This window comes from Pan paniscus, chromosome X (genome assembly GCF_029289425.2).
Source record: "Pan paniscus chromosome X, NHGRI_mPanPan1-v2.0_pri, whole genome shotgun sequence".
Classification (NCBI taxonomy): Eukaryota; Metazoa; Chordata; class Mammalia; order Primates; family Hominidae; genus Pan; species Pan paniscus.
Genome location: NC_073272.2, coordinates 105,336,674 through 105,361,281, shown reverse-complemented (window position 1 = coordinate 105,361,281; position 24,608 = coordinate 105,336,674). Strand labels below are relative to the sequence as shown.

Here is a 24,608-nt window from a genome sequence, read left to right as displayed (position 1 = left end):
ACCTGCAAACCCCTACTGTTTCCATCCACCTGCTTAACTCTCTGCCTCTGCCACCCTCTAACCTTCCAAGCTATAGCCACTTAGACCTACATGTAATTTATTCAGCCCAGAGTCTGGGATCTCTGTTCTCAGGCAGGGAACAAATGAGGGTCCCCTAAGTTTTACATATTTTAATATTCACTCATGTTTTCAGAAATACATTCATTAGAAAATACACAAATTGTTTTTTAATGTGTTGATTTTTAAAATTCCTACCAATCAGAAACCAATCATGTACAAGCAAAGCACTAACTTTCATTGATCCTTTGTTGTTTCCCTCTTTTCCAGGGCTCCCAGGAGAAGCAATAAAACAGGAAAAACACCCTTGCCTCAGAGATGGGCCCCTGCCCACAAGAAGAGAGTGAAGAGGTTGACAGTAAGTACTTCTCTACCTTCTCATGGCTTCCAGGAGTCTGAGTAGAAATTTAGTCATCAGCTTTGAGTATCCTGTAAAGACTATCTGCTTGTCCACATCCATTTCTGAAATCTATTACGTTCCAGAAAAAGACCCTAAGACTAGACTGTCTTAGTGCCCATCATGAAGGAAACAAATATGTTGGAGGGACACATCATTAAAGATCTTCATTACCGACCTCAGCTCATTAGTTTCTTGTAAATTTCTGCACTTGGGCAGATTGTTTTTTCAATTGGCTAATCTAATTGAATGTTTTTTGACTTTGGTTTATATCTGTTGAGCTAAATATACTATATTATGATTAAGATACAGACCTCGGGCCAAGCAAATTTTGGTTTAAATCCTGACTTTGCAAGGCAATATCTTAGCTTTGTGAACCTATTCAGTAACTCAGGTTCTTGAATCCTGTTTGCTCGTTTGTGAGATGGTAGGATGATGAAAACAATGGTAGCTACCTCATAATGCTCTTATGAGCTGTAAGCACTCAGTAAATGTTATCCATTTTTAGAACATTGAGGTCACTATTTCTAAAGTGACTAATATTTAAATCTCCATCTTTTTCTCACCCAGTTCAAATACTCAATAATTTTATTTATTTTATTTTATTTCTCAGAGTCAAGAAAAGCTGTCTTTCTCTGAGGACTCTTAGACTTCTCCTTTTAGATCATGGTGGTATTTTTGTTTTGTTTTCTCTTCAGAGTTAATGATTTATACAAAATGTTACTGGCAGTGCTTAGAATATAATCAATCTTCTTTCCCTCAGGGGACCCTGAACAATCTAACCTTCTTTCCCTAGTCATAAAGGGACTCTGGCTAAGAAGGACAAACCCAAAAGGAGCTTTCTTAGTTTTCTAACACAAATTACACATAAACTACCGTCATATCATAATTTCTACAATTGAAATAACACAAAATTCCCACTTCATTTTCCCTCTCTTTATGCTCTGGTAGAGGAGGAATTTATTACAACCTGGGTGTAGGTAAGCAGGAAAAAATAAAACTGCAGGATAAAAATCTGTTTATGTCTTTTTATATTCTTTGATATTTTAATTTAGTCTTACTGATAAGCTGCTTTTTAGAAGCCTGCCTTCAGAGTAGCCTCAGCATCATAAAATTATAAGAGCTTCCACTTTTCTTTTGACACCCTCAGAGAGCTACAGCAGCACATTAATCTCCAAGTGCGATTTTGGCACCACCCACACAACTACCTTAGACACAGATGCACAAGTATGGTAGAATGTTGGAAGTCCTAAAATCAAGTTAGGACTATTCTTATTTCAAGAGTAACAACTGTTGAAGTGCTATTTTCCAAAGAGTGTTTCATGAAATGTGATGAGGACCTAGTTAACTAGTTTTCAGTGGTCAACTACTAGACGATAAACTAAAGCAAGAACTTGTGATACTTCAACCACCTTAACAGAATTTACTCTGAAAATCTGACCATAATTATATAACTCTCTCTCTCTCTCTATGTGTATATATATATATATATATATACACACACACACACAGACACATACATACATATATATACGCAAAAGCAAAATAAAACAAAATTTGCTTCTTGATATATTAAAACGTACATTATTACTTCTAACACTGCCCAACCCACCCTCATCACTCTATAAAGTGGTTTATAAAACATTGTACAGATAAATTTTCCTAGGACTAATATATTAAAAATAGCATTAAATATATAAGCTTAGCAGCAATCAGGCAATTTTGTATGCCTATTTTTAAGGAACTGCATTATTTCGCCATGGAGATTTATACTTACATTTCATAAAGATTTTCATAATTGGGATGTTTTTATTTGGTTGACCAAAGCCACCATGCTATAAAGAATTTATTAGTTTTGGCTTTTGTTTAAAAATGTGTATTTGTCTCCAAATATTTAAATTTATTTTTCCTCCTCCTGGAACAACTTTATAACAATCAACTGGATTAAGCATCTGCAGAAATGACATAATATATTTTGTGTTACCCCAATACACCAAATACATAATTTGAATTACTTCCCAATATATATCTGTGAACATATTAAGCAGATTAGAGTAGTTGTGAAAAATAATTATGACTTCTTGGGAGCAAAAATCCCATGACATTTACTTTCCCCTTTCATACCTGTCAGCTACCAACTGCTTCATCCTCCCTCAAGATTTATTGGGAAGCAAAAGAAAATTTTGGTATAACATAATAAGAAAAAGTAAAGCCTGCAACTCAGAGGCCTGGATTCTATTCCACAGTTGGAGAGTTGTCACGGCCAAGATAGAAATATTCCATTTTTCTCCAAGGCCTGTAAGCCTCAGCAATTTCCACTAATTTGGTCCCCTGAGTCTAAATTTATTTAGCCTATGCTGTTTTTTTCACCCCCATTGCAAATATTCAACCTGTTTTCTTATTGAGGAAAAACTTGTTCTTGGAGTCTCATTCTTTAGAAGCTTCATTAGACTTTCTACATCCAGGAACAAAAACAAAAAAACTATGTCCCAATTTCCTCTTTTCATTTTTTCCAATCTCTCTCACTCCTTTCCATTACCCATCACTCCCTCTTCAAATAAAGCAGTCACGGTCATACAGAAAATACTTCCTTCCTTATCTCTACTAAAACTAACTTAATAAAAATGACCGCTCCTAAAAAATGTATTCTGATCATTCTAACTAGCAACTAGTATGTAACATGGTACTTGGGACATACTGTGCATTCAATAAATGTATTTTAAAAATTTTTATTACAGAATGGTTTACACATTCAAATCAATGTTAATAGGTAAATTTAATGTTTTCTATGCTAGAGCAGCTTGAGGGTTCCTTAAGAAATATCAATCCCTACTTTTGAGGCACATTATCACAATGTCACAGGATGAAGGTGGAACCAAGACATAGCTCTGGACTTGTGGCACTGTACTGTGAAGACACAATAGCCTAGTATGCTTGTGGCCTCAACTCAGCTTCAGCTCCTGCTTCAGAAACTTGCAATGTATAATGAAATGCATAGTGCTATGTGCTTTAAGGGTGCTCAAGCATTATTTGTTGGCTGACTTAATTAAGCTATATTTGCAAAATGGCAAGGATGTGAGGAAACTTTTCTACCTAAAAAGAAAGCATTCACAGTGCTAGACATTTGGTAGGCAAATAAACAGTATAATTTCAGCCTAAAAGGAAAAATACTCAAACCCCCATCCAATAGGCCTAGTGGCTAGGCAACCCAAATGTCAGCACTGTGTTTCTGAAATGTAATTTAAAATATCATAAATTGTATGTCATCAACTTTGAGGAGAACATTCCTTTCCTTCCTTTCCATTCCCATTCCCTGCACCAACTTCAAATCCAGAAAATATAACTAATAAACATAAATCTCAACTGTCTGGTGAGGTTTGCAAATAAAAGCAATGTTGTCAGGCGGTGATTTATAAAACCAAATTTAAGGGTGATGCATTGTTTTGAAACGAAATTTCCATATTTAATTGTATACTTTCAGAGTGCAAACAATTCAGGAATTTGCTCCTGACTGTGACCTTCATATACCTCACTTAATCTACTGACCACCAAGAAGACAGATGACTCCTGTGATCTCTTTCAAGGATGGATGCTCACATATGGCCATGGTCGGTTTTTAGGTGTTAGAACAATAAGAAACTTGGGGTGGTCCCTTTCTTCCACCAGCATTTAACTGAGTTTCAACTAGGCATCAGCGTACATGGCAATTAGGCTGTATGCCCAACTGTAGAAGTTTACTCTATTTCAGGTGAATTTTTCCTTTGCTTGAAATGGTTGCCTTGAATCCTTTCCCATTCCTTTTTCTGTCCTCACCACCTGCAAATGGTAACGTAGGAGTAGGTGATTGATATTAGGGGTGTAGTCAAGACCTCATGAAGGGCCAAGGCAAACTCATTCATTCTGGATATCCAATTCATTGTCTCACCTCACTAGTATTAACCTTAACAAAATGGTGTTAGATAACATATATAATGAAGCATTCCTACCTTCCCAATATACCAGCTACCCAGTTTTACATTCACATTGAGTGTCTTATTAGTTACTGAGCTAAAAATCAGGTCTCACTATCAGGTGGCAAAACAGAAGAAAAGAATAGAAAAACATGTTGAAAATAATTTTATTTGGTAAAAAGTGAAACTACTCCAGCTAATAGCCAATAATCAACTTCTACTGTGTAAGGTGGAGAAGCGACAATAGGATCACTATAATTATGCTGATGACAGTAAGAATAAGAATAGGTTACATTTTACTGAGTGCCAGGCACTGTGCTAGGTGCAATATCTCAGAGCCAGAAGAAAGCCTGGAGATTATAGAGTCTAATACATTTGTTTTATTGTTGAAGAAATGGGCCCAGAAAGTCAAGAAACACGTTTACTCTCAGTTACTGGGAGAGTCAGGTTGCCACCTCCAATTTTGCCACCCTAAAGGTCTTGGTCTCTTTCTTAATACTGTGGTCTTTCTGTGTCTATTGCTTTTGGGGAAATTACTTTTTTAAAAAAGTACCATTAAAAATGAGTTCCAACCTATTTTCTTTTTTCTAATATGGCCTCACATGGTCAAATACTAAACATTCCTCCAATTAAAATGACGACCCATAAACTATGAGACTAGCAGTTAAAGGTGAGGAGAAAACTATATTCTCTAACTCTACGGGGGCAAAAAAGGGAAGACCAGTACTTTCTCTCCTAAAAAGAGAGAAAAATAGAACCCACAATTTCAAGTGAGGCTTGAACTGGCAGGAGGTGGGAGAGGGTGAGAGGATAGGCATCTAGTTAGAGGAAAAAGAAGGAAAGGAAGAGGATTACAATAGTAGTGTGAGACTCAGCCTTCATTTCAATGTGCACAGACTTCAGCAGACAGCTGGAAACCTGCCAGGGAATGAAGCCTTGGAAACAAGCTGGAAGACATTGGAGAGACTTTAACCAAAACAAACTCCAGCAGGGGATGTGGTTGGCAGCACTGAAAAAGCAAAGGACTCTATGAGTCACTCTGACATTAATTTTGAATGGTATCATGCTTCTATTTTGCAGTACAGGTTATTTATGCAACATTTGGTACTGTCTAATACACACATATATATAATATGTTAAATATACATACAGATATATATGTTCTGTACTTAAATATTATATTACAGACATTAGAAAAGAAAAAAATCCAATATCTCACTATTCTAATCGTTAATTCACCATTTTTTATCTGCATATTTTAACATAGCTGTAACTGGGGCACAAATATAATAAGGAATACTTTACTTAAGATCTTAAACATAGTTCTATGCTGCTAGATAACTTCATAAATATTGCTTTATAGGACAATGATATATTAGCTGGTTAAAAAGTAATTTACTTCCATCTTTTTAAACTATTGTAATTGAACTTTTAAAAAATAATAGCAACAATAATGATGGCAATAACTGCCGTTTAACAGGTATTTACCATATTCCAAATATTACAAATGTGTACATATATGTATATTGTTTTGATATTTTATAGCACCTCCCAAGGTAGGTATTATTAGCCCCATTTTATAAATAAGGAAACTTAAACTTAGGTTAAGTGACTTGCTCAAGGTTATAACTAGTTAATGGCTAAGTAAGCACTGAATCAGGTCTGCCTGGTTCAAAGCACGCCCTTTTTTCACCACAATATGCTACTTTTCTTCTGCAATGTATATCTACATGTTTGTCTATGTCTGGGATGTTTATCATATATTTCCAAAAGTTGAATTATTGGTATAAAGAGGATAAACATTTTTAAGTGTTTATTTACATACTCCCAGATTGTTTTCCATGAGGGTATTGTCAGTGGATAGCACCACCATCCCAAATATTTTTATAGTAATTAGAGGTAGAAAAAAAGAGGTAAAGTCAATGAGTGACAGAGGGAAATCATTCTGGTGTAAATGACGTTTTTTTAAGCATCTACCTTCTGTAACAAGGAAGTTTGTACTTGGAAGATCTGATGTTAGAAATTGTTCTCTATCTCTGGATCTGAGTAGGTACACAGAAAATTCTTAGGATTTATAAATGTGTACAGGAGGATCTAGCATATGGTATATTCTTCATGAAGAGTCAGTTAAAAGGAATTAACATGGACTTTTTGCTTTTGATGAGGATGTGAAAGTTGGAAAGTGTGCCACATCCACCCTAACAACAAGAATAAGCTGAATAATCTAGCTAATCGTAACTTTTCTTCAATCTAGAGAGAAGTCTCAAGGCAACCAACTAGGCTGAGGTCTGGAGAAAGACAAGCACCTGCAAAAAGAGATGGGACATGAGCACTAGCTCACCTGTGGCTGTAGAGGGAAGACAAGGTCACAACGGAAGCAGGTATAAAGAATTCAACTAAATTTTTCTTTGTTTTTTAATTTTTGTGGGCACATAATAGGTGTATATATTTATGAGGTGCATGAGATATTTTGGTTGCAAGCATGCAAATTTTTAGTGAATTGCTAAAGAGCAAATGTGGGTTAGCATGAGAGTATAGAACCCTTGGAAGCCATAGACACAGGACAAATTTATACAAACATACAGATTTATGGTACAGATCTGATGGAGATGAGAAGCCACTGCAGTGGGAAAGGTAGGAAACCAGGTCCAGTTCCTTTCCCTTTCATGAATAAAAGTCTTAAGCCCTAGGGGAAAGGCAGCAAAGTGTATTCTCCCCAGGGTAAAGATGAAGACCTACTGCAGCTGGGGAAAGGTAAAAAAAAAAAAAAAGTCCTCCAATTTTGGGGGAAGAGCAAGAATTAGTTGTGGGCCCAAACAATTAGAAGTATCCTACCACTAGAAGAGGGAAAGGATAACTAAGAAAGTCTCACTCCTGTGACACAGAGGCCCAGGATCTTACAAGACTGAGGTTGAAGCAGAAAAACAGAGCATTTCTACCTGCCCACACCACCAGGCCAATGAGAACTTAATAAGAAGCAATAGCAGTATACCATTAGGGGAGGGCAACAGCATGGAGCAAGAACCTCTTTGAAGCACAGATACACAGGGAATATGGAAAGTTGAGAAAAGAACAGGGATATTAAGAAAAACTCTCCAGAAGACCAACCCCCACATATGCACAAGGTATTAGAGGAATCTGAAGCTGGTAGTGAACTGAGAGTAACCATATCAACAACATAACTCAAATGTAGTTTATCTTCTTATTAGATTGAGTGAATTCCCATATAAACAACCTAGCTGAAAAAGTGTGCCCATTTCAAGAAATAAATACTATTTACTTTAATTTCTACTGTTCTACATACTACGTCATTTAAACAAAAATTGTGAAATAAAGTAAAATAAAAAACATTCTCAAGAGACAAAGCAATCAACATAACCAGCCTCTCAGAGATGACTTAGATGTTGAATCCATCAGACAGAGAATTTAACATAACTATGATTAATGCATGAAATGCTTTAGTGAAAAATATGAAAAACATGAATAAACAAATAGGGGATTTCAGTACACATGTTAACTATTAAAGAGTCAGGTAGAAATGCTAGAAATGAAAAACAGTAATATAGTTGAAGAATGTCCTTGACTCTCTCATAAGTAGACTTGAAACAGCTGAGAAAGGAATCAATGAAAGTGAAGATAGAAAAAAAATTGATCAAAACTGAAACACAAAGAGAAAAAAAAGAATGAAACACACACAAACACACTCCAAAACAGAACATTTAAGAACTGAGGGATAATATCAAAAGGCCTAACACATATGAAATTGGATTTCCAAAAGAAGAAGAAAGCAAATAGAGTAGAAAAAATATTTGAAAAGATAAAGGCCAAAAATTTCTCCCAAATAATGAAATATGTCAAACCACATGTCCAGGAAGCTAAGAGAACCCCAAAGATCTCTAACCATTATCTCAGATAAATATCCTTTCAACACACACACACACCTCCAGACATTTCATATTTAAACTGCTGAAAAACAAAGACAAAGAGAAAAATCTTAAAGGAAGCCAGAGACAAAATATAAAGGAGCAAAGGTAAGAATTACAGCAGACTTCAGAAACTATGCAAGTCTGAAGACAAATTGGCATGTTTAAACTGCTGAGAGAAAGAAAAAAATAATAACTCTCAATCCACATTTTATACACAGTGTGAATATCTTTCAAAAATGAAAGAGAAATTAAGACTTTTCACACAAAAGCAGATAATTCATTACTCAGAAGCCTTGGACTATAAGAAATATTAGAGGAAGTTTTTCAGGCTTAAGTTGTACACACCAGAGAGAAAGTTGGATCTACACTAAAGAAATGAAGATTCCAGAAATGGTTAAAAGGAAGATAAACATAAAAGACTCTTTCTGACTTTTAATTGCTGTAAAAGATAATTGATTAGCTAAATTTTAAAAATAGTAGTAGTGAAAACAGGGAAAAGAGTAAGTATAGGGAAAGTACAGTAGTTTTGTGGGTTTGTAGCATATGTAAAAGCAAAATGCCTGACAGCCATAACCCTAGAGTACACCAGTTGGGAAACCACACAGTGAAGAGGTAGAATACTCCTTGAATCTAGACTGTGATTAGTTTAAGATGTACATTGAAAATCTTGATTGTGGTGGCAGTTATATGACTGTATGCATTTGTCCAAACTCATAAAGTTGTACACTTAAAAGAGTTAATCTTACCAAATATATATTATATCCCAATAAACCCTGAGTTTTAAAAAAGGATATTCACATGCATAACTTACCTTTTTACCCTCTTACTTTTCTTCTTTTGGTGCCATCACAGTTCATTATCACATGAATGATAATGAGTAGCCATCTTTCTGTGTTGTCTAATTTTAACCTTGCTTCTTACCTTATATGACTCTGAGCTTTTATTTCTCACATCTGGTGGCTCTATACATTTGAATCAGAACAAGTATACACACACACTTACACACACACCCTAAGGAACTAAAATGTGCATACAGCCATGGAGACTGTAAATGTACCATAAATATTTTGTCTATGTATAAGATGTAGGTATCTATGTATAAGATGTAGGTATCTATGTATAAGGTGGCAAAGCTGACCTAGATCGCACAAATATTAAATAATCGTTCAGTACAGGATGCAATTGAGGTAGCATAAGCAATATATTTCAGTCTATATCATATCACCCTCTATAGCTTATTAGTTCTGTTAATAGATATGATCAAAATGGTTTGAAAAGATTTGGTCATGAATACTAGCATTCCCTCTGTTCCCTATATTCACCAAGGTTCTTTCTGTTTTTAAGACCTGTCCACATGCTATTTCTACTACTCAGTTTCTATGCTATGGGTGCTTTATTTAGTTTATTATTTTATTATTTTTATTTTTTAAGCGATAAGGTCTTGCTCTGTCACCTATACTGGAGGGCAGTGGTGTAAACATAATCCACTGCAGTCTCAAGCACCTGGGCTCAAGTGATCCTTCTGCCTTAGACTCCTGAGTAGCTAAGACTACAGGCGCACATCCACTGCACCTGGCTAACTTTTTCTTTTTAATTTTTTGTAGAGCTGGGGTCTTGTTTTGTTGCCCAGGATCATCTCAACTCTGGCTTCAAGCAATCCTCCTGCCTTCATCTCTCAAAGTATTGGGATTACAGGAGTGAGCCACAGCACCAGGCCCTATAGGAGCTGTTGTGCAAAGTTTAAAAAGCATCCTCCTTTCCCACCTGGGCAGATGAATAAGAAAAGAAGCCCCTCTGGGTAGATGTAGTCCCAAAGTTGCAAGACTTGGCAAGAAAAAAGGCACCCTTTTCTGAACTAGAAAGAAGCCCCTTCCTCTGGGCTTATACTAGGACACCTCTATACAACCTATATGTGGAGGACCTGTGATCAGTCTGCTGTAAGGATCAGCCTAAGGACAGTAATCTGGTTTTTGAGCAACAGGCCTGGGGAAAAAGAACACTGCAATTATATAGAACATTACACAAGATTGAGAAAATGTCAGTTCCCCATATTAGAGAATAGAAAGGTACCTGATCAGTGTGATACGGCTACTAAAGCACCCCATCCCCAAACCAGCCCTTAACACTGTCCATGCCTCCACCTAGAATGTATTAACATCATCCTCCACAACCACACCTTTTCTTGGTTACCTCATATTTATCCTTCTGATATCAGTTTAACGGTCACTTTCCCTTTCCAGTGAGTGGGAGATCAACACTGACATTTCAATCTAAATTAAGCCCCCTTGCTTTATGCTTTTATATCACTAAGAATTTTCTTACCGATCTTATATTACAGTTGCAATTACAGTCATCCTTCAGTATCTGTGGGGGACTGGATTCAGGGCCTCCCGTGAACACTAAAATCAGGGCATGCTCAAGTCCCTGATATATAATGGCACAGTAATTTTTTTTTTGCATATAACTTACGCATATCCTCCAGTATAATTTAAGTGATGACTAGATTACTTATAACATTTAATTCAATGTAAATGCTATATAAATAGTTGTTACACTTTATTGGTTAGGGAATAATGACAAGAACAAAAGTCTGCACATTACGCATTTTTTTAATTTTTGATACAATGTTGGTTGAATCCATGGATGTGGAACGCACAGATACAGAAGTATACAGTTATTTGTGTGCTTACTTATGTAATGTATGGCTCCCCCAACAACCCCAACACATATAACATATACATACTTACTCACATACATTTCTCAACCATAAGCCCCAAAAGAGAAGGGACTTTATCTGCTTTGTTCATCATTTTATTCCCAGAGACTATCACAGCCTCTGCACATACTTAGTGTTTACCATAAGTAATCACTAAATAAATTCAGATTTTTTGTTAGATTCTTTAGCAAATTTTATCACACATGTGCACACTCAAGTACACAGTATGATATAGAATGTTATGAAAACATTCCTTTTAATAACATTCAGTTTTCAGTTGAATGTGAGTATTTAGAATGGTATGGATGTATACTATAAGACAAGTGATATCTTATTTGGGTATATCTTATTTGAATTACTTCAATTTTCCATTGGTGACTTTATTTTCTGCTAATTTTTAGATGTTATGTTTGGTTGGTTGGTACACTATAGATTAGCCAATCCATTACTTTTGTGATAATAAACAGTAATTCTTACAGGTGTCACTGGGCTATCTAATTTGATTTCTCTCTCAAAGTGAAATGCCATATTTTGGCATTATGTGGTTTGCAGTGTCTGACTCACAATCTTTGTTGTCATTAGAAAATGAAGAATGAATAAATAATGTAAGTCAACTTACCAAATAGATTCTGCCATAAGTACCAAGGCCAATGGTTTTATCTAGTGAGAATATTCCAGTTGGATCCTGCAAAAAAGTAAAATAAAAATGGTTAATCTTCTTAGGAAATTAGGTGAGCATTCAACTATCTTTTTTTAATATATATACTTTAAGTTCTAGGGTACATGTGCACAACGTGCAGATTTGTTACATATGTATACATGTGCCATGTTGGCGTGCTGCACCCATTAACTCGTCATTTACATTAGGTATATCTCCTAATGTTATCCCTCCCCCCTCCCCCTACACCACAACAGTCCCCAGTGTGTGATGTTCCCCGCCCTGTGTCCATGTGTTCTCATTGTTCAATTCCCACCTATGAGTGAAAACATGCGGCATTTGGTTTTTTGTCCTTGCGATAGTTTGCTGAGAATGATGGTTTCCAGCTTCATCCATGTCCCTACAAAGGACATGAACTCAACCTTTTTTATGGCTGCATTCAACTATCTTAAGTGGTATTTCCAATCTGCCTTGTTCTGTTAAAATTTACATGGGAAGAACCTAAATGTCATTTACGAAAATAATAGACATGTCACAATCTCCTTGAACTGACTATACTCATTCATAAAAAAGAATAAGCAGTATGGACATTAAGTAGTCGTGTAATTATTTATCATAAAACTGTAAAATGCACACAATTATGTAAGGCTGAGGCATATTAATGATGTAATTAGAAAGATAAAATAGAAATAAGTTCATTTATTTGTAATGGAAGTACTCTTTTAATATTCTTCTTCTTTTTTTTTTTTTTTTTTTTTTTGCGACGGAGTTTCACTCTTGTTGCCCAGGCTGGAGTGCAATGGCGTGATCTTGGCTCACTGCAACCTCTGCCTCCCGAATTCAAGTGATTGTCCTGCCTCAGCCTCCCAAGTAGCTGAGCTTATTTTGTATTTTTAGCAGAGATGGGGTTTCTTCATGTTGGTCAGGCTGGTCTTGAACTCCTGACCTCGTGATCCACCCGCCTCAGCTTTCCAAAGTGCTGGGATTACAGGCATGAGCCACTGCGCCCAGCCGATGTTATTCTTTTGAGTGATAACTAGACAAGCAGAAAATTTAACATGCAACAATGATGACTAGATGTTGGATACAAAGTTTAGATTACTTATTTGAATTATAGGTTGATGCAAAAGTAACTGCGGTTTTGGCATTAGAATAGTGGCAAAACCGTAATTACTTTTGCACCAACCTGTAACAGCTCTTAAAAAAGAAATACCATCACTAAATATGAATAACAAAGCGAGATCATGATATTAAAAGAGCATCATTTTAAGAAAATTAGACAATTTTTTAAAAGTTAAACTTTGCATCTGCTAAATACCTGTTCATGGCACAAAGTGACGTTTTCTGTGGCTTAACCCTAAATGTGGCATCATAGGAAACAAAACATAACATGTTTTGGGATAGAGTTATGAGGCTTCCATATTTATCTTCAAGTATTGTTTTCTTACCTTTAAATATGGGTACTCCTTGATTGTTCACCACAAAATATGGTTTCTTGAATTTTATCACTGTTTGAACTTTTAGTCTAGCAGCCTATTTTGCTATTTTAGCAAAACTTATATAAGGCATGAGTAGATGCCAATTTATACACAAAGTGGTAAGAACATTGGCAAATTCCTGGAAATTCACATACCTTATTGAAAGTTTATTTTATATACACAAACGTTGTTTAATCCTGTTTGAAAACATTTTTATTGCTGTGATAAATATAAGCTAAACAGGAAAACTATTGAGCATATGCAACTTAGATGAATGAAATTATAAACTCCTTAAAACTGCCATGATATTTGTGTAATCTAGCAAAACTGTCATAGGAAAATGACACAGTTTTGGGATTACATCATTCAATAAGTATTCAACTGGACAGAGAGTCAGAAGACTTGAATTTTAGCCCCAGCTCTACCATTAATTAACTATATGACTCTGGGTAAGTTATTTACTCTCTCTGGGATTCAGTTTTCACATACATAAAATAAAAGTCTTGTGATAGGTGATCTCCCAGCTCTAAAATTCTACAGATAAAAATCATAGTCTATCAGTCATTCCAAAATCTAGATGTTTCCACTGAATTGATAAAAGCATTGTTAGATAAAGCAGCAGCCTAGCAGCTTAGTTTTTCAAAATGATCATCAAAGTTAAGATCACAATACACAGTTATCATTTCAAAGAAATAGTTCCAGAAATATACTCCCAACGAACATGTAATTTATCTAAAATGATAATTTTTAGGATCTAAGAAGTAAAAATAGATCATTATATTACCCTTATTATTAAGCATATCACTTTTGTTATAACTCATTGAAAGATTTATGAGAGAAAAGCCAACAAAAAAGTTACTAGGGACTGACTTGAAGACTTTATCACCGTAGCATATTTATGTGATGGATATCATTGAGGGATTTATTTTAGACATTGTTAATTCTGGAGAAACAGTCTTTGGCCATCTGTCAAAATAATCAAACATGTTAGCTGATTCCTATTGGTAAACTATTCTTTGCTATAGTTAAGGCTGCATTTTAGCTGGAAAAGATACCATATATTAGAGAATTATTGTAACATCTGTACAAGCTTTATTTTTGAATCTTTGAGCACAGTCTTAAATTTCTTTATTCCTTTCTCTAGTCCTCAATAACATAAATACTTTACCCTGATTTGAATACAGTTACCTAATTATTCAAAAAAGACACCAAGGAAATGGACTAGAATAAAATGCCCGTCAAAATTCATGGAGGCCTCATATCTATGTTGGGAAACTTGATTTCTGCTCTCGAATGACCAAACCATCTTTCATACTCATGTTTAATAAAAGAACATTTTAAAAATTTCCTCTTAAAGGCAGCTCAACTTAGTATTCATATATTCTAAGACTATATTGTTTTCTTTAGTTCTATATGCTATTTTTGTTCCCCATCTCCATGCTACTCTCTTTCAAGACTAAACATTAAATTGGGGAAAAGAGGAGAAGGACTATGCTTAATACTAGGTTAACAACGCCAAATTCCTCATATATTTTGCACTTACAGTCAGAGCAAGTTTATTCTGGGTTTCCAAGGAAGGAAGAATTGGAAAGGAACAATCTTTTTGGTCACTGTGAAAATAGAAGTTCCACGTCAGAGGGGTTTCCATAATTATTTGGTCCTTTCCTCTGCCCTGCCACCTTGAGATAAGAAAACCAGAAGGTAGATGTTCGTATCTATGACTGCTATACCAATTTGGAGATTATTTGGGGGTTTGGTATGTCTTGATGTCCAATTTGGGTATACAAAATGGTCAGTAAAGAAGAAACTAATTTCTAGTTTGTCTTACAATAAATTACTAAAAATCTAAGTCTTAAAACATTTTTGAACCATAAACTGTTAGACAAACCTGTTGTACTTTCGTTATCTCTTTCTATGCATCTAAATTATCTCCTGCAGTTTAAAAGTCCTAGTCTGGCTGCCCACTGAAATCTCAAATTCTGGGGAGTCGTTTCTGTCTCCTGAATTCAAGGGCAGGGAAGAAAGACCATCTTGATGGCTAATTTTAATAAAAGCCAGGGATGGGAGTAACTGGAAGGAAAAGAGCCAATAGAAAGCAGTGTTAACTGGTCAAGGGAGAGAATTTCAAAGCAGAAGCTGATCCACAGAACCAAATATGGCAGAGACTAAGGAGAAAAAGGAACCAAAAATGGTCAACATGAGTAGCAAGAAATTTCAAATTTAGGATAGTAAAGGAGAGTGAAGAAACACGCTCCAGCAGTCAGGCTGCAAAAAGAAGGAGACTGCACAGTACCTTGAAGGAGACAGCAGAGGCTTTCCTCCTTTTTTTTGTAATATTAGAAACAGCAATTTTATGAAAAGAGTTTATGGAGAGAGAACATGAAAGGGATGGATATGGCAAGATGAGTGCCTGAGTGAGTTTCAGAGATAGTCAGAGGAATGGGCTTCACAATTTACAATGGCATTAAAGGGGAAATCTCTTCATCCAGACCAGTGTTTCTCAAACTGTAGACTGTATAGACTCTCGCTACATGAGAATCATCTGGGTAATACTGTTAAAAATACAGATTCCTTGGAATTACGAAATCAGAATTTTTGATCATGGGTCCCAAAATCTCCAAATTATTCTTGATTTTTGTGCACTGTTCTTGTGCACTACCATATGAAAACCATTGCTCTAGAAACTGGAAAAAAGACTGAGAAAATAAACTGATGTGCAGTGTTATGCAGAGGTGATGCTCTATATATATGTAATTGAGGATTATGCTGAATATTTCAATTATAGTTAACTGAAATGAAGGTAAAACTGCTTCTAAACAGGGGGCTAAGGAACTTGGTAAAGTGGGAAATTTCTCATGACCAAATGTGGATAGCAGGCCTGGTCTGGGTAGAGCTGGCAGTTATATTTAAATATAAGCCTAATGTATTTCAAATATAGTTTTTGGATCATGTGCTATTTCAGATAACCTCTGCCACTACTGTCCCCTCAAGGCCTGTCTAATCCTGACCCCAATATAGATTAGGACTGCACATGGCAGTGTCAAATACCAAGGCCACAGCCGTGAGGAATGTCATTACCATACTGGGCACAGAAGGCAAAGGGGATAGTCATAGTGAAAGACATGACAGATTTGGAGAGGAAGAAATAGTTTCCAGTCTCAAGGACACAGGCATACTAGGAATATATATATATTACATATATATTATATATATGATAATATATATAATATATTATATATAATGTATATACTATATATTATATATATGATATATATTATCTATTATATATATGATAATATATATCATATATATTATATATTATATATGAAATATATACTATCATATATATTATATATGATAATATATTATCACATATATTATTATATATAATATATGATAATATATTATCATATATATATCTTACCATATATATTATCATATATATATCTTACCATATATATATATCACCCAAACATATATATGTGTATATGTGTGTGTGTGTATGTGTATATATATATAGAGAGAGAGAGACGGAGACAGAGAGGCATACACGCACATCCCTAGGTATTGCTGGTGGGCAAGGTGAATATACATACACACATATATTACAAAGATATATATAAAGACATAAAGCTTTGTACTTCTCTTTTCAGAAAGGAAACACAAACCACAAATCTCTGCACTTTCTTTTTTGTTTTTTCACCTATAGAAAATATTTATTCAATAGAAAATCAGAAAATTACAGTAACCCATTAATTAACAAACATAATGGAATTGATCTATTGTAATTACATTGGCTCCCTTATTTTGTCTCTGATTTTAGTGCATTATGTGAAAAAGTTATATCATTGTATAAAAGTGAATGTTTTAATGTTGAAAGTTATATAATTTTGTCACCGTTTCTTGTTTCCTAGCTTTCATTCCTGTTTATTCTTTTAGGTTTAAAAATAATATCTATCTAATAACAAAAATACCAAATAACCTACCAATTTCTTCAATTCTCAATTTGTAAAGCAAGTCTATCCTCCCTCAAGGGTCTTTGTCTTGTGGTCATTTAGCTGGCTAGGCCTGCAAAGGACATAATGTATCAATCTTAAACTAGAGTCATATTTATTTATTCTTCCACATTCTGAATGTTTTTTCTCAGTTTGCAACTCCAAGGTTTGAATCTTCCCTCATTGTCTAGCTGTTGCCAAATTGGTATACTTGGTGTTTACAGATGGCAATTTTCTGACCTCCACATATGTCCTATTGAGGATAATTACTGCAAGGGATACCATCATATGAAGGTTTCTTTACTTGCTTTATCAACTCTACTTTGCATCAAAATGCAAACTTCAACACAAGTGATTAAGATGTCTCTTCACCTCTTCATTTGGTTTTATTTCTTCAAAGAGTCAGAAAATAAATCAAATGTAAAGAAACCCCAAATCGCTGAAAAATATAACTCAGTGACCAAAGCAACAATAACTTTTCCATGACTAAAAATTTGATAGTAAAGAAAATTCTAAAGGGCATGCTACTGCTCTTCTGCTAGATTTCTTAGGGTTTGAATCTGGGTGTTTGAGGACAGGGGAGAATTATGCATAATTTGCTCAGAGAGTGAAAACCCACACATGAGACAAAATGGCTAATGTATAAAATTTAGAAATTGTTAGAATCTGAGGACTTTATGAGACTTTCATTAAGTCTGTAAAATGAGGCCAAGCATCAATGTCCTGAAGTTTTGTATCTTCTCGCTACTCCCCTTACATTAAAAACCAATCTTATCTTTCTACGCTCCTCACACACCCACTCCACCAACCTCCAGGAAACTAATATTCCACTGAACTGCAATGTAAAGACTGCAGACTTTCCTCTTATCTCCTGGGCTCCACCAAATTCTTATGTCCCAGGGCCATGACCGGGTCAGGTAGTCTGGGCCATTTCCCCACATTTTTTTTTTTTTTTTTTTGTGGCAGTAAAACCTTTTCTTCTTTTTTTCCTTGGGTTTGGAATTCCCTGTCCTATCATTTCTATGAGGTCTTTACCATTCACCCATTTAGTCATATTTAGAAGGGAGTTTATTTCAGTTTGCCCACCTGCCCGCAACAGTTTCACATATCTGCCCTAGTTTGCTTTTTTTCTCTTTTCCCAACCATAGGCAGAGAATGTTGGAGGAAGGGTAACATTTTATTCCTTGGTTTTATACTTTTACTTGGGTGCAAATCTAGTCTGAATATGAAAGTTCTGCTTAGAAAGGAAACCACCAATTGAGGCCTCCATTTTCCGGAAATCTCATGTATGCACACTGAAAGGAAGAAATTCTGGGTGCATGCAGAATGAGAAAAGATTTAATTTTAAAAAGTTCTGTGACATATTTTATGAAGCTGCATAAATAATTGCAACACTAATATCTGTAATTCAAGTTTGCACTGATTTTTTTTAAATGGCAGAGAACAATTTGGTAAAATGTTACCCATGTGTACCACCTTATCTCTCCACATATAGCATCTAATGTAAAATTATATAGGGAAGGCTTTGGGAATGCCCTATTTTTGAGGGAGGCAGGCTTCTGTCATAATCAAAAACACATTCTTTAAGTGCCAAATATGTGTAAAATTAAGTCAATCGACTTTGAATAGTCCTATAACCTTAAGGTTAATATTTAGCTTTTTTCAAAGCAAGCAGGCCACTGCCCTGAACTACAGTTGCCTGGTGATCATTCCAGCGCGGTGCCTGCTTATTCCCTTTCGGAGAATCCAGGGGCCTTTTGCATTCAAGACAGGGTGCGAGTGAAATGCCAATCTAAAAAGGGAACTTGAAACACGGATTTGGGTGGGATCCAATATTAGCCAGAAACCAGATGCCAATGAAATAAGCTGCGCTGCCAAAATAATAAGTCTACTAATTACGACGGCGATAATAGCTTACCAATCAATTACAACTCTAGAGGAAAGCTGGGCATTCGGGAAAAGATGAGCCCACAAATGAAAACCACAAGAAAAAGCTAAATCTGGTTGGGTAAGGAACACAATATTAAAAAAAAAAAAAATCGAGTGTGCAGAATTCACTCCTTCCCCAAAAGGCGTCGAGTTCTTTCACTCTCACAACACTAAATCAGGAACATTGCCCTGGCAAGAATAAGGTTTTAGAAAGTGTATTAGAAAATAAGAAAAGTGGGACTCAAACGCCTTAATTTTCTAGTCGCTGTCATCTAAAGTAAAGGTCACCCCGCAAGTAAGCATCTCCCATGGCAAAAGAAGCAGCAAACGATGGGGCGGCGGGATAACAGGGAGGAGGAGTACTCTCAGGGAGCCACCCGACGTTGCACTTTTTGACCTCTGTTGGAACGATCGGGCTAGGACAGGTACTGGAGCTCCGCTAGACAAGGCGGGTCACATATTTAAAATGCCCCGCTGTTTAGGGTCCGCAGCACCCCACTGCCATCTCTTTCTCTGTCTCTCCTTCCCACCGCCCCGTGCCTTTGCCTTTCCTTGGAGTTTGGTGCGGTCCCGGTGCCCAGGGGGCGCCTTTTCCGCACGCCGGCTCCCAGGGTCCCCTTCCGCGCCCGCGGGACCCGTCGAAGTCCTGGTCTAGCCCGTTTTGAGGGCGTCCGCTCCCTCCCTCTGGTACGCAGAACCCGCCAAAAGAGAGCATTTCGGGGGGCGACGGGCGTCCTCTACTCACCGGCAGGTGGCCCAGATCCGTGACCTCCCTGTCCCTCCAGCCCCCAGGTCCCGCCATGGCTTCGAGGAGCCGAACGGGAGATGGCGACTGAATTGGGTGCGCGCAGAGTCTGAGGTGGAAGCGGATGAAGAGTTGAAGGGAGGAGAGGGGAAGGAGGAGGGCGGGAGAGAGGAGTTTGGGGATCGGGGTTCGTGGCGTGGGAGATAGAGGAGGGGAAACGTGTAGTGAAAAGAGTTGGGAGTGGAGGGAAACCGGAGTTTGCGAGGCGGGAAAGCAAGTTGGGCTAAGGCGAGAGAGGAGCCTGAGCGTCCGTCCTGGAGACGAAGAAGCTAGAAGGGTGCTCCGTGTCGAGAGCGCTGTGCCTGCCCCGTCAGGGTGCGCCTCTTTCAGGGTGGGGAGGGGGGCGGTGCAAGGAGAGGGGACCCGGGAGCAGCTCGAAAGGGATTGGTGTAGCGTCACGTCGCCAGGTGGGCAGCCGCCCGGCGGGGAGTCAGGCTAGGAGGGCCACCGGCCGAGGGAGGTGCTGAAGGACTATAACGGTTTGCGAGCAGGCCCTTCGCGGCCTCCCCCGGCCCTCCTGCCCCCTCCCACGTCCACTGCTGCGCCAGCCGCCCCTGCCCCCGCCCCCGCTGGCGAGTGTTCCACAGGAAACTTTTTCCAGGCAGCTGCCAGCCCCGGAAAACCGGTCCCGCTCCGCGCCGCTCCCAGTCTGGGCCCCACAGCCCTGCCACAGTCCAAACAACCCGCGCCCTAGACTTCCCAAGAAACACTTCTGACTTTTCTAGTTGGCTGTTTTCTCTTTCTGTCCCTCTGATTTTATCGCTCCATTTCTTGCAAAGACCTACCGAGTTACAGAAGGAAATGACTTGCCATGGGTTGGGAATCAGTCCTAGGCGAGCACCTATTTGAACAGAGGAAGGCACCGAGTACGCCCCGGGGCTGTCACAGCTTGGCCTTCAAAGCCATTAGCCGAGGGCAAGAGCAGAATGGACTGAGCCGCTGGGAACTCTTCTCCCGGCAGGCCTTATCTCCTCTGGCCCCAGGCTAGTTCGTGCCAGGTCCCAGTCGTTCACTCAGAACAGCACCTGTTCTCAGGTGCGCAGGGTTGAGTAAGACTGACTGTCGTCTCCAAAGCCCGGCCTGCCCTGGGTCCTAAGTTTTGCATATGCCGTATTCGCAGCGCGCGGAGAAAATTCCTGCTTCCCTTCCAGCCTCCAGCGTTCCGGCCGGGTTTCATTCATTCGCTCATTCATTGCAAAACTTTTCCAAGTGCCCAAGTTGTTTGCTTCCGTTTTCCTTTAAAGCGCTGGGGGACTGACATATGGCTTAAAAGAATCTCACAAACGTGATTCAGCTTTGAGAAAGAGCCCCTTGAAACATTCCTGGGAAGGGGAGTCGGTGCATAAACTAATCGCATTCTAAACTCATGCTCTGCAGAGAGCACTTTAGTAAATGTCCCGACACTGCTTACTTTCTCTGGAGCTCCCAGACGGCATTCTGCGCACCCTAACTCCGGGGTCGGAAAGCGATGTGGGGGGACTTGTTTCCTGTTTCTTTCTTTATTTTTTGATTAATAATTACCTACCTCTTCTAAGAAGATTTATACGAATAATTCTTCCCACTGACCTCGAGCTCTCCATTTCTGACTCATTCTTCTAATTTCTGTAATATCTTTACATATTGGTAGATTTTGTTTATTTCCTGTCTGTTTCAATGCCAGAGTTTGACCTCTTTACATTCCTTAACTTTCAAGTCTCAGTGAGCTGTGTAATGGCCACAGCCTGTGTGAGGAACCGGGTCTCGCTAAATAAAGAAAATTCTCTGTTAACGGTTGCAGAGAAAACCAACCACTACCTTCCCCCAAAAACAAACCCGGGTGTGCTGGATCGAATTTTCTCGATAATTCAAATATGATACATATTTGAAATTACACTTTCAGATATTACACTTTCCAATAATTCAAATCTTGACAATTTTACCACACAAAATAAACCGTTTTAAAACACACTTTAAGAATTCCTGGATGATCAGTAAAACTCTACTGAATCTTCCTAAATGTGAGTCTGAAATTAACATTTCTTAACTAGAGAAGGGCAGGTGAACTAGTTAACAGAAAATTACACTTTTACATACACATTTAGTTTTTAGAAATAAGACACGGAGTCAAAAAATACAACATTTAAAGGAACTCTGAAGAGAATCTTTGCTAAAGGGAAGAGCTGTTCATAAGTCAAAGCTTTTTTTTTTTTTTTTAACAATACGATTTGCTGAACGTGGGGTGTAGGGGAAAATGCCCCGTGGCCCCTAATGGCAAAGACCGTTTTAGCCTGTCTAAAGGGCAAGTCCAGGCCAGGAAAACAATCCAGGCTAGATCATTGGGCTCACTAGTTGCAAGGCTCTGTGGGAGGCTAGCCACTTGGAGACTCCATAGGGATTAGCCACATGGCTCTTGGGACCGCCCCCCTCCCCAGGTGCGGGGAGGGGAAACTACGTGTTTGACCAGAACTTGACAGGGAACTTACAGATTTTTAAATTTATTGTTATTTTCAAGGGAGAAAGAAGGCATGGAAGAGCATGGAAACTTTACCTTGTAAGCTGGCATTATGGGGATTTTTGTGGCCAGCTTGGGGAAGGTCAGCTCCTCTAGCAGAAGAGAAGGCAAATAGATGGCCTCCAGGCATGGGGCTGTGACCCGAGCACAGCCTTGAAATAGGGCATTTGTTTTCCAACTTCAGGACTTCTTTTCCTTTCACCCTATTAACCATCATCTCCCTGCCTCCTTCCAACATGTTCTTATTTCTCTCTCTCTTTCCTGACTTCAAACTTTATGAAAATAACCCTAATCTGTCCATGGTCTAGGAATTTCTCAGATAGTGTTTTACCCTGAAACGATCTCTCTGCCAACATTACACGTCCCATATTTGTACCATCCCCTTCTTCTCCAATCCATTCTGTTATCTTAAGGCCATTAGCCCTTTGGAACTTTTAATTGTTGGTATATTTTAATAGCTAAAATTGATTAAGAGCTTACTGTATGCACCAGACTAAGTGCTTTGCATGTATTATCTCATTTAATTTTGTTGACAATTATTCTAGGTTTTAAATTATTGCCCCCAAGTGTTTAGTCAAGGAAATTGAGGCACAGAGAGATGAAGCAACTTGCCTAAAGCCTCACAGCTAGTAATTGGAAGAGCCTGGCTTCCAACTCAGGCAGTCTGACTCCAGAGTCCACTTGTTGATGACTGTTGAAGGGCCGGTGCGGTGCATATTTTGAGATTGTGTGAACAGCAGCCAAATGCAAAAAAGCCTCGGGGTAAGAGAGATCAGATGACATTAGCTAGGCCCCTGAGCTATCCAGTTCCCCCTTCCCCCTTTCAGCCCTCAAGCCCTTCTAACAGAAATAACAGGATTTATAAAAAGAAATGGAACCCAGTCATAGCCTAAGAGTAGGTAGTGACTGCTTAAGCAGATATCACCAAGTGGATCACCTCAGAGCGCAAAATCACGGTTTTTCAAGCTAAGAAACTTCCAGAAAGTAAAACAGCAACTTTTAATGCTAAAAAATTAAAATGTATTCCCATTCCTTCCCGTGAGTTTTTTTGGCTGGGAACAAACCATATTCAGTAAGGACTTGAAGGAGGCTGTGTTTGTGAGCAATCGTGCTTAACAGAACTGAGATGTTACATGGCAAGGTTACAGACAGTAGCCCAGTTGGTAGGAGTACCATGGACATAGTGCCAAGGACATGGGTTTGATACCCTAGAGGATCAGGATGCATCTCTCTGCTCTTTGGCCCTTAATAGCACCTCCTGCCTTGCCAATTCGCATCCCTTTTACTGGAAAAACAACTCCAAAGTCAGTACTTCCATCTTTGTACACAAAGAACCACATATTCATTTTGATATGTAAGTTGCTAATCACGTAATCTGAAGAAATTACACTGCAAGGGCATGTGTGTATTATGAAAAATATAGATTCAAAATATTCTTGGTTGTTTCTTTTTTCGTTTACACATTTAAGATTGGCAATATTTACCTTAATAGACACTTATTCAAAAATTTTATTTAAACTTGTTTAAAATCTCATAAAACACTTTATTAAAATTTTCAAGCATACAAAAAGGGTCTGCCATTTACTGGTTTTCCTCTACTTTGACACCTCATATATGAAAATTAGTTCTTCTCTTAGCACAAGCTTGCTGTGTACATCAGAGGGCCCTGGGTGGGAATGGTGACATAAGGTTATATAGCAATCTTTTTGGAAAGAAGAGTCCCACATCTGTGATTCCAAACATTTCAGGTCCAATATCTTCCAATATACTTGTGAGTGGCTGGGTAGCCTCTCTGAAAGATCCTCCTAGTAGAGGGAGGAAACTTTTGGGAACCACTAGGCTAAAGGACCTTCTTGAGGTTTTCTTTCTTCTTTTTGGAGACACCTTTGCAAACTGTAGGATTTCCACCACAGTTCGTAACACTCCTGGCACCATTACTTTTGATTTTTCTTACATGCCACTTCTCTGGGGACAAAGCAACAAGCTACCTAATGTTTCTCAAGCTAGAGGTCATGAAATGTGCCTTCTGACCATAGTTTGAAAAGCTTCTGTTGCTTGTCATGGAATGCTCTTAAGCTCAGCATGATTTGAGCTATGCTTGTTTCTAAAATGAGGCCCTGGAAACCCTCAGCATAGCTGAACACGGGTCTTCTTGCTATTGAAAACCGGAATGCTACTCTAAAAAAAGACAATTGTTTTATGAAGA

General features: G+C 37.9%; 1 protein-coding gene across 1 annotated transcript in view; it reads right to left on the bottom strand.

The window, feature by feature from the left end:
- The window catches only part of NRK (Nik related kinase), a 136,832-nt gene extending 116,361 nt beyond the window's left edge, over window positions 1–20,471 (bottom strand). Inside the window, exons 1-2 of the mRNA XM_063601537.1 lie at window positions 19,852–20,471; window positions 11,666–11,731 (exon numbers count right to left, since the gene is read on the bottom strand). Coding sequence (XP_063457607.1) covers window positions 11,666–11,731; window positions 19,852–19,908 — 123 coding nt within the window. The 5' untranslated portion in view covers window positions 19,909–20,471. The remainder of the gene's footprint in view (window positions 1–11,665; window positions 11,732–19,851) is intronic.
- Window positions 20,472–24,608: the final 4,137 nt, after the last annotated feature.